This window comes from Vespa velutina, chromosome 5 (genome assembly GCF_912470025.1).
Source record: "Vespa velutina chromosome 5, iVesVel2.1, whole genome shotgun sequence".
NCBI classification, from domain to species: domain Eukaryota; kingdom Metazoa; phylum Arthropoda; class Insecta; order Hymenoptera; family Vespidae; genus Vespa; species Vespa velutina.
Window position 1 is genome coordinate 5,776,902 of NC_062192.1, and position 11,375 is coordinate 5,788,276.

An 11,375-nucleotide genomic window follows, 5' to 3' on the forward strand; every position below is an offset into this window, starting at 1 on the left:
CTCTCTCTGAAAAAGATTAAAATCTAATCCAGAGATGATTAAAAATTGATAACTATCATCGGTATTGATATAAAATAATTAGAAACGATTAAAATCATACGATCACGTATTTCTACGTTCTTAACAGTCAATTTTAAAGGAAGAAAATTCTTTTTATTCCTCGCAAAGATAGAAAAATCTAAGTTAAAAAATAATATTCCGAGAGAGGATTAAAATCCGTTTCAATTAAATCAGCTAAAGGAGTTGATTTTTTTTTCTTTTTTTTTTTTTTTTTTTTTTTTTCGTTTAATCGTGATATCGAGAGAAATCATGATGTCCATGACGATATCCGTTTATACTTGAATCCGCTATAATTGAGAAACAGGATAGAAAATATCTCTAGATCGCGTTTGACGAGTAGACGGAACGTTAACAATGGCGGAAACATGGTCGATGAAAGAAAATTCTCTGTTAAAAGAGGTAAATGCGAGTAAAGTCCGATGGAAGATTCCAGGGAAACAAGATTTCTTTTTCTTTCTCTTTCTCCCTCCCCCCTACCTCCCTCCCTCCCTCTCTTTCTTCATATATCTCTAACCCCCTTCTCTTTTCAGAATTAAAAAGGAACAGGGCAAGAAAAAGAGAAAGAAAGAGAATAAAAGAAAAAGAGAGAGAGAGAGAGAGAGAGAGAGGGAAAGAAAAAGACAAAAAGAGGCGGCACTAGGCGGTCAACTTACTACCGCACATCGAATCGAATACACTCGATTCGTACGATTAAATGTTCGGAGACGAATGTGAACGTACCTAATTAGCGGCTTTCTCGGAGGAACGCCGGTCTCGCGGTAAGCTTTAAAAGGCGGGCACGAGAAACGGATCCAAAAAGAGAGGGATTGAGAGAGAGAGAGAGAGAGAGAGAGAGAGAGAGAGAGAGAGAGAGAGGACGCAAGAATTGACCCAAGTCGGTAGGAAAAAGTTGCCGGATCCGTTGCCATAAAAATCGTTTCAAGATAAGGGCAAGTTTCTGAAACGACGAAAATATTTCTGATATGTTGGACCATCGAATGTTTCTCTCCTTTTTCTCTCTTTCCCTTTTTTACGATTTTTTATACTCTAATCGGTGAATTGTAAAAAATGTTAAAATTACTAATCGTTCGGATTTACTTTACTTTCGAATAATTTTATTTATCCGAAATTGTTTCTTCTTTGTTTTTTACTTGTTTTTCTTTCTTTCTTTTTTGTTGTTTTTTTTTTTGTTTTTGTTTTTTGTGGAGGGAGAGGGGGAATAATGGAGATCGCACAGTTGGCTAATTTGAGACTCTAAAATATAGGAGAAATTTTTTATATATTATACACTGTTACATTATGTATTTTGTAAGCGATTATAAATTGTCCGTTTTAATGGAAATAAGGAAGGAACTAATGAGATGCATGAAAATAATTACGACTCGAAGATACGTGAAATCGTATCAGACATACATATAAGGGGTGACGCATTTCACTTTATAATAAATCTATAAATACAATTATCTACTTGAATATTTGTTATTCGAAAAATATTACGAATGTATTATTTGTTCTCGATCTGTTAGTAAAAAAATTAAACAAAATATTAAATAGTAAACGAAAATTGTCGTATTAAAATTAATATATCTCCTAAATCAATAATTTTTCATAGTAAGTAGATTAATATCGTTTTAAAAGGTGGCCAAGTTGGATCGATTAATGCATTGAAAATTGTATGATTCTATTGAAAAAAAAAAAAAAAAAAAAAAAAAAAAAAATTAGAATTAATCACCGCATGTTTTTCTTTAGGTGCATCTACATACTAATACGTATTAATTACTTTCACCTCGAAACAAGATAAGTTCAGTTTTTTAATAATAAAAAAATTTTTCTTACAAGATAAATTGAAGAAAATTGTATTTATAGATTAAAACGTCACCCTGTATACGAGGGAACTTGTTCTTCTTGTTTTTGACTTCCAAATATGTCACCGCAATATGTACTACCCACATAATCATGTTTTAACGACCTTGATTTACCAAGTGAGAATATACATATGTACTATATAATAATATAAAAGATCGACTCTCACTCTATATATAATTTTTGTTTTTAATTACACGCAATTCAAATTCTAGATTATTCTTATCCAAAGATCTCACCATTTTTATTCTTCAAACAATATTCACAAAGTCGTAAAACATAACCTGCCGCTTATCTGTAGGATGATCGATAAGCTATCAGAAAATTACGTTTAGTCGATTCGATCGGTTCGAAGAAGGTTGTTTATTACAAGAGATATAGTGACTTACCGAACCAGACATTCTAGCTTGCAACAGATAAACTACGAAGTCTGAGAACACACTCTTCCTCTCCTCTTCATCATCATCATCATCATCATCATCATCATCATCATCATCATCATCGTGATGATGATCCTCCTCCTCTTCTATATTTTGCCTTTGTTAAGAAGCCTATGATTTACTACAAGCCGTTCTCCCAATGTAAATGTTTATACGCTTCTTCCCAAGGCAAGTTTTAAGTAGTCGTTAAATCTAGTTAACTATCAGGCCTCCTTCTCAAATGGAATACGTTCTAACGATGAGATTTAATACGAAACACACCTCATATAGTTCTGAACTAACTTTTAAACGCTAACCTTCTTCTTAGCTAGGCCGAGAATAGAAAAGTTTGTTTTCTGTCGTAATAAAAAGAAAAAAAAAAAAGAAAAAAAAAAAGAAAAAAAGAAATAAAACCAAACCAAAAAAAGAAAAAGAAAAGAAATAAAAGAGTCCAACGAGAATACGATGGAACGTCAGATCCCCAGTAGCCATCTTGTGTTGTTTCGAAAGGTCTCCAAGTTTTTGTTGAAGCCCTACGAAAGCCCATCGCAGCGCCACCGTTGAACCACATTCTTTTCCCTTACCGCTTTTCCTTTACCCCTACTCTATCCTTGGATAACCTTGAACAAGCTCACGTAGAAGAAGAACATCGAAAATAATTGATGCAATTCCTCCTCGAACATGTTCCTACTCGCCGTTAAACGACATATTAAACATTCCAATAAAATAAGTTTTTAGTACTGGTATAATCAATGAATTATTATTATTATTATTATTATTATTAATATACACCATGACCAAATAAACTATTATGCTAAACAAAAAGTCTGTTAATACTTACGTACATGTATATATATATATATATATATATATATACATATATATACATATATAGAGGAGTATATATATATATATATATACTCCTCTAATGTACTAACCAATGACCGTTTAAATTTACAATGTCAATTCAATCAGTTTTCATGTAATAATATAAGACCGCACAGAAGTGTTTAACAGCATTTTATCCTGATTCCAACAATTCATTCACCTTGTTTAATGAAACCAAGTGGACTCGCTAAAAACTGGTTTATTATTATAACGATCTAGTCCGATTTATTTAACGAACGTATTTTGGTACTAATCGATTTTGATGATCCATTCATGTTGAATAAATGAGTATTAAACCTAAGATGAGGAAAACATGTAAACGTTCGGTAAGAGCGACGTCAAGCCGATTCCCGGAGGCTTTTGTAAGTGTTGCTTCAACACCATCATCATCGTTGAAAGAAAGAGAAAGAAAGAGAAAGAAAAAGAGAGAGAGACCGGAAATGCTACCTACCATCGCGAGAACGACCGAGCCAGTCGATGAAACAACGCAGCGGGTCTCTGCGGAATGTCTATTACGGGATACATCTACCTCTCTCTCTCCCTCCACTCTCTCTCTCTCTCTCTCTCTCTCTTTATTTCTCTGTCTCTCTTTCTATCTATCTCTCTCTGTCTCTCTCTCTCTCTCTTTATTTCTCTCTCTCTTTCTTTCTTTATTTCTCTGGTTATATCTTCGATAATTACGCTCTTCGAACGTCGCTGAGACGTTACTTCGAGAGCCAACGAGCGTAACAAGATGAATTGACGTTTGAATTACGAGACGAGCGTGCAGACACTTGGCGACTAATACGTTCGACTCCGCAAGGTGCACGATCCAATTATTACTCTCTGAGTTCTATGTTTGAGTATCAGATTATCCAATTTTATGTTCTAATCTCCTGCTTATGGGATATTATCATGTTCGAAATTCTAGAAAATCTAGTTACTTGATCTTTTTAAATTTATATATATATATATATATATATATATATATATGTAATAAATTCCGAGTACATAAGTGGACTCGAGTTGTAAACCGAAATACGTAGTAAATTGTCAGATATTATTATATGTTCGAATTGATTCACTATTAAATTCATAATAGGTATATTAGATCGTTTAATACGAGAATACATCAAATTTGTTAAATTCTCATTTCGTATACGTATTCATACGAAACGTGATCAAAGCTCTAATTTAATAAACACACGCGTACCGCATTAATAAATTCTATTAGGATACCCTCGCAGGAAAATTTATGCTTTAGGTCAGCACGTATTGAAGGGGAAAAATAAAACAAAAAAAAAAAAAAAAAAAAAAAAAAAAAAAAAAAAAAAAAAAGAAAAGAAAAAAACAAAAAGATAATCTCGTCTGTAAGATAAAATATCTGTAAGATAAATCTTCATTAATCTTAACGATGTAAACGGTAGAGATCGGACAACGAAACAAAAAGAAAAAAAAAAAAAAAAAAAAAAGACAGAAAAAAATAAATAAGACACTCCCAACGATCATGGGTTAAAAAATACAAGCATTCTCTTCCAACCCTGAAGAATTTTTATCTTTTCTTTTTTTTATTTCTTTTTTTTTTTTTTTTTTAACTTTCGAACACACAACGACGAGGGTTCGAGGATCGAAAGGGAGAAGATACATTACGAAAATAATGGCGTATGAACAAAGTTCGGAGCGTTTCGTGAACACGATCGAGGAGGCAGCAGCTTACGAGGCAACATGATAGGGAGGTTCGGTATGTTAATTACAGAGCAACGTGCGTCTCTCTCTCTCTCTCTCTCTCTCTTTTAGTCTCCCTATATGCGTTTCCAACCTCCCTCTTGCTCTCTCTCTCTCTCTCTCTCTCTCACTCCTTCTTTTTCTCTCCCTCGTTGGTTCGTCGGTTGCCAGACGATTCGTCTTGGAACGGCCCATTGCGCTGTTCTCGTTGCACGCAGAGTTCGCGTGAGACCGACGAGTCGACCCTACGACCCGAAGCCGAGAAACGCTTCGTTTTGCCCTCTTTCGACCTTGCCTCCTTGTCTTCTTCATCTTCCTCTCTCTCTCTCTTTCTGAGCTTCTACTTTACCTCGTTCACCGACGATATCTCTCACGAGAGAGATGCGTTCGTTCGTTCGTTCATTCGAGAGAAAAAGAGAGAGAGAGAGAGAGAGAGAGAGAGGGAGAGAAAGAGAGAGAGAGATAGGACGAGATCGAAGAAATCGGTAGACAATTCATGGCTCATGTTCAAGCATGGCTCATGCGCCTGGTTATCAAAGTTAGTGTCTGTGTTAGTTAGGTATTGCTAAGTCTTAGAGAGCCTTACACCGAGCCTACTGTTACCATCACCTTCCCTTCTAATCGTGGCTCTGATCCTCTCCCTCCGGATGCATACAACGGCTATGTTCAAGGTAAAAAATCAAGGTCGTTCTTCGGAGATAAACGCACGTTTGCTCGAAACCCCATTCTCCATCAAGATCGGTTAACATTTTTCACGGTACGAAACTAATCGAGCCTATTAAAATTGTGCACCTGACCGACCGACGTTATATCGTTTAACGATCTTTGCCAAACATTTTTTTTCATTCCCTCCCCCTCCCCCTACCCTTTTCATACGATTCGTAAATCCGTTTTTTTTTTTTTAAGATTTCTATCATTATCTTGTATTTTTGTTTTTTTTTTCTTTCCTTCCTTTGGAAAGATTCGATTTGATCGAGATAATATCAATATCTACCAAACTCCATATCAATATTTTCATATCATTGGTTTTCTTTTCTTTTCTTTTCTGTTTTCTTTTTCTTTTTTCTTTTTTCTTTTTTTTTTTGTTTGTTTGTTCGTTTGTTTCCTTTAGAATAACTGAATACTCGATGAGAAGAAAATAATAATTTTTATCGAGGCATCGAATTTGATCAATACAAAATGATCAATAAAAAATATACAAACATCTTTTTCGATACTCTATAAGTCCGTCTTCGTGTATGCGTATATACATAAGTATATATTTATGTGTAAAGAGAAATTCATTTGTTATATTTAAAATACTTTGGTTCAATGTATATAAAGGAAAAACATTAAATATTGAATTTCGTAAAGTATTCAAATATTTTAACGACTCGCTTCACGTATATTTTAACTGGAAGGGAGAAAAAAAGAAGAAAAAGAAGAAAAAGAAGAAGAAGAAGAAGAAATATTCGCTCAGAATAAACAGAAAGCATCCGTAGTATTCTACGCGAGAGAGAGCATTCAATGTTAAAGAGGAAACACGGTTGCTCTTGGCGTCGTGACAGCGCAGAATCACATGTTGCAGAACTTGTTCGTGATATACAGCAGCGCGGTAAGAGTAAAAGTAGACAAGACGGAAGCCTCAAAGGCGGAGAACCCGCCCTTTTCACTCACCCTTAACGTGTTAGTTCTGTTTCCGCAAACGATTCAATGCAACAATATTCAAAACATGAATATACGCACGTAAGCGTATGTATGTAAAGGGAAAAAAAAAAAAAAAAAAAAAAATAATAATAATAAGAGAAAGAAAGAAAAACGAAAATACTACGTAATTATAATAATAATCGGATTTATATATTGCGCTCACCTCCAAAAGTGTGGAACATAACCGGCCGGACATAATTCTCGACACTGACCGCACGGTGCACCTTGATAAACGGCATTGTTCGACGAGTAACCACTTGAAGGGCTGTCCTGTCCCTGTGACAACATTCTGGATAGAAAAAAAAAAAAAAAAAAAAAAAAAAAAAAGGGAAAAAAAAGAAAAGAAAAATTAGTTTCACAGATTGAAACTGTAAAATCATTTAAAATAAAAAAAAAATTATGCATTCGAATAATTCAATTGAAATTATTCCAATAAAATTTCATAGATTTCAATTTCACAATCCCACGGTCATGCCGATTAGATCATTACAATGATATAATTCATATATCATACGTTTAACAATAATATTAAATTATGCAGATAATTATGACAACGTGAAAAAATAAAAGAAAAAAGAGAAAGAAAAAAGCAAAAATATTCGACGTTCTCCTGCTTTTTGATTTTTTTTTTTTTATCATCAATAAAAGTCTTAAAAAGATGAAGTCTGTTTAAACAACTGAATTCGTATCGATACTAATTGCGATTAATATAATTTTCTTTCAATACGACAATGATCTATAAGAGATATTTCTATATGAACAAGTTATTTCTTGTATCATTTCATCATCATGATTGATGTTATTGTTTTAACCTTAAATAGCCTTCTTTTGAAGATCACATTAAGATCACCTTGATATTTTTTATCGGGACTTATATATTTTAATTAGATATTTTATATTATTGACATAGACACATATTCGAAACACTATTAAATTTGTATATTTAGCACAAATTATTATCAATAATTTATCGATAAATTTCAAAGTTAATATACCATTATGTACAAAGATCATAATCTCCTGTATGACACGCAATATACATTTTCTAATGCTAATATGCCAATATAATAATATAACTTTGAAACCTTCTCTAATAAAAAAAAAATTACTCAACAAATAAATATTCTATTATAAATTTTTTCAAAAACTCTCAAAGATATAAAAGAATATACAAATGAATATTTTCATATAAGAAATTGAAAGTGATCGTCATATGATCGTCGAATGATTGTACAAGGTCAAAACCAATGAGATCATCTTATGTTTCCTACGTAGTTAAAAAAAAATACTTTTTGTATGAGTCACATTATTCCCTAAAATACTACACGATATATATATATATATATATATATATATATATATATATATTGATAATACTTTAAAATACTTTCGCACCCCATTTAATATATATTAAATTAAAATAATTCGCGAGTTTGAATATACAGATGTTCGATGTAATATAAATAATTATTGCTATAGTTCGTATATAATAATAATAATAACAACGTGGTTAAGGAACGATAAACGCTCGTTATACATATCCACTCGTTATTACGTCGTAACGATCGTAATATGGGAAAATTATAAAGACCGGGAGAGATAGGAGCGTGACATTTTTCACCAAATTTATACGACATGCAATCCCCGAAGAGAAATTAATTAAAGGGCCCTATCTAATATGAGAAAATAAAAGGAGGTAAGGGAAGAACGGGGGAGAGCGGGTTACGCCAACGGTGAATTAATAAAACTGAGGTCCGTAATTAACGAGTAAACGATGTCCCACCATGCTCCACCGATCGTCATTGATTAAACGACACATACGATGTAATTATACCTCTCAAGCTAAATTTTATTACAGCGAAAATAGTTCTCGCGCCTCACTACAATCTACTAGATCGAATCTCAAAATTCATTCTCTCTCTCTCTCTCTCTCTCTCTCTCTCTCTCTCTCTCTCTTTGTCTCTCTGTCTCTCTCTTTCTTTCTATCTCTCTGTGTCTCTGTCTCTTTCTCTTACTATGTATATAAATCATTTTCTTATCGGATATTAATGTCGATCTTTGATTTTTTTTTCCTCTTACTACGCAAAAAATAACGATAATTCTTCATAAAACAAGATGAATGATCGAACTACGTTAAGAGGTTACTTTACTAGTATTTATTGGATTTCTATTAAACAGTAAAATAAAAAAAAAAAAAAACTTTATCTACAATTTACTCCGATAATTTTATTCTAAAGGCTCGTTTCATTTAATAAAACAAAATGTCGATGAGTATCTATAAATATTTTTTTGTTCTTTTTTTTTTTTTTTTTTCTTTAATCTTTGTCATTAATAAAATATATGATAGTTCATGATCACATATTAGACAATAATAAAATAATAAATTATTCGTCGATGAGAAATATTATTTTTGAAGAAAATTTCATAAAAATTTATATATAATGGTATAAAAATTATGAAATTTTTTCACTATTATCTTTTCTTTTCCTTTTTTTTTTTTCTTTTTGTTTTGTAATTACTTAAATTTTTGTAATTACGTAAATTACTTAAACGAATCATTTAAAGTGTTCTAAGAGTTATCTAAAACGTTCATACCCGAAGACTTTATTAGCCGGCTTTAAATTAATATCATCGAAGTTATCTATGCCGTGACACTGATTAAATATATGTAACTATTTATGAATTACAGTTAAATTAAAGGAAATAAAAACCATTTCAAATTACGTCTACACTATGTTAGATAACTTTTTTCTTCTTCTTCTTTTTTTTTTTTTTTTTTTTTTTTTTTTTTTATAATTGAAATAAGAACGAGGGTGAGTAAATGAACAAATGACGATTTAATATCTTCTATGTGGAAAGATGAATTAGAAACGCGTCTTATTAGTGGTAATTAGTAATTTTTTTCCATCGTTAGCGTTAAGTATGCCGACATATGTTGTACGTAGTAGATAATAGCATTGACGATAGCATGATTCGCGGTATGTTAATGCCCACGTGATAGCCATACGTTTATGAGCATTTTCCCTCCGTGTACTTTATAATTCGCAAAACGACCAATTAACATTCTCCGAAAAGAGAAAGAAGATGAAGACGAAGACGAAGACGAAAAGACGAAGACGAAGAGGAAGACGTAAAAGAAGAAGAAGAAGAAGAAGAAGTAAGTGCTCTTAACGAGATCGAAATGCCTACTAAACTATCTAAACCATAATGTTTCGTTTTTGCTTACTCCCGAGGCCGTTCGTAGAAAATTATCCGGATTGTTTCTGTTTTTTTTTTCTTTTTTCTTTTCTTTTCCTTTATCTGTTTTCGTCTTCTTTCGATCATTACGTTAATTTCGTAAAAATTCTTTTAAATCCTAATTGTCCTTGATAATACCGTTTTTAAAAACAAAACGAAAAAGAGAGAGAGAGAGAGAGAGAGAGGAAAAAGGAAAAAAAAGAAAAAGGAAAACAGAATATTTCCGAAGAAATTCGTATTGTCATGCATCTCACGTTCAAATTTCTTCGCTATGACTACTTTCTCATGGAAACAGTAATATTGCTTTCACTTTTACACATGGCCAGAAAAGAAACACGACGAAATATAATTCGCAATCAAAGTCCCTGGTAACTTTCTCGCGAGATAAAGACGTACGATATCCCGCTGTGTTCGGTTGCTCTCGAAGGATGCTTGCTTCTCTGTTAGCAGCGAGAAAGAGAGAAGAAGGCTCGAAGGTTCTCTCTCACTCTCTCTCTCTCTTTCTCTTTCTCTTTCTATCTATCTATTTATCTCTATCTTTCTTTCCGTAGAGCTAAAGCAAAACAAGTGTTTGCAAAGTATTTATTATTTTACGTTTTCGTCTACGTTTTCGTTTACGTTCACAACAATAATAAAAATATAATAAATAAAAAATTAAAAGGACAAAGATTAAAAATATCCTTTGTTTATGCGTAAAAAATGAATCAACAAAGAATATCTATTGAAATAAATTTCTACGTTATCACCATTTTGAAATTAAAATTAAATTTCGATAAAAAAAATCTTGAATAAGAAATAATAAGTATATCTGTTAGCTTTCATCATTGTCATTGTACGAAACGTTTTTTTTTTTTTCTTTTTTTCCTAATAACTATGATTAATATTAATGAATATTTTCCTTTGAGACAAGTAATTTAAACGTTTAAATAATCTACCATAAAAAAAAAAAAAGAAAAAAAAGGAAATAAAAAAAAAAAATAAAGAACAGAAGTTACGTCGAATATTTTCTTCCTGAAATAAGATCAAATAATAAAAAAAATTATTCCAAATGCGTAACGCTCGATTGATTCGATAAATATATAATATCCATGGTATCTATGTAATGTATGTAAGTATAAATTCGACAGGTTAGTCTCGTTAGGTGCAAGCAGCAAAGAGGATCATCGATCGAGAACATGCGCGTATGCGCTCATACTCGTGCCAAAGAAGAAGACGAAGAGGTAGAAGAAGAAGAAGAAGAAGAAGAAGAAGAGGAAGAGGAGAAGGAGGAGGAGAAGGAGGAGGACGAGGAAGAATAAGAAAAAGAAGGAAAGAAAATGGAAGAAAAGGAAAGAAGAGCTTACGTATCTACCTATTGCTTTCCTCCTCGTACCAGCCGAGAGATGCTGCGCCGGCAAATCGGAGCGCGCGTTACACGGAATCCTTTTACTCGAGTTCCCCCTCCCGCAAATTTCTCAGCTCCTCCCGAACGTTCTCCAGCACCTCCTCAACTACTACTACTACTACTACTATTACTACTACTACTACTACTACTACTAC

The 11,375-nt window shown here is 32.5% G+C and overlaps 1 protein-coding gene across 3 annotated transcripts in view; it reads right to left on the reverse strand.

The window, feature by feature from the left end:
• The window catches only part of LOC124949531 (protein prickle-like), a 104,194-nt gene that overhangs the window by 92,117 nt on the left and 702 nt on the right, over positions 1 to 11,375 (reverse strand). For 2 of the 3 annotated variants that reach the window (XM_047494746.1, XM_047494745.1), the window contains 2 exons: positions 11,188 to 11,375; positions 6,763 to 6,888 (listed from right to left, as the gene is read on the reverse strand). The exon at positions 11,188 to 11,375 is cut by the window's right edge. In XM_047494746.1, coding sequence (XP_047350702.1) covers positions 6,763 to 6,887 — 125 coding nt within the window. In that variant the 5' untranslated portion in view covers position 6,888; positions 11,188 to 11,375. The remainder of the gene's footprint in view (positions 1 to 6,762; positions 6,889 to 11,187) is intronic. The other variant, XM_047494748.1, reaches the window with a different exon arrangement.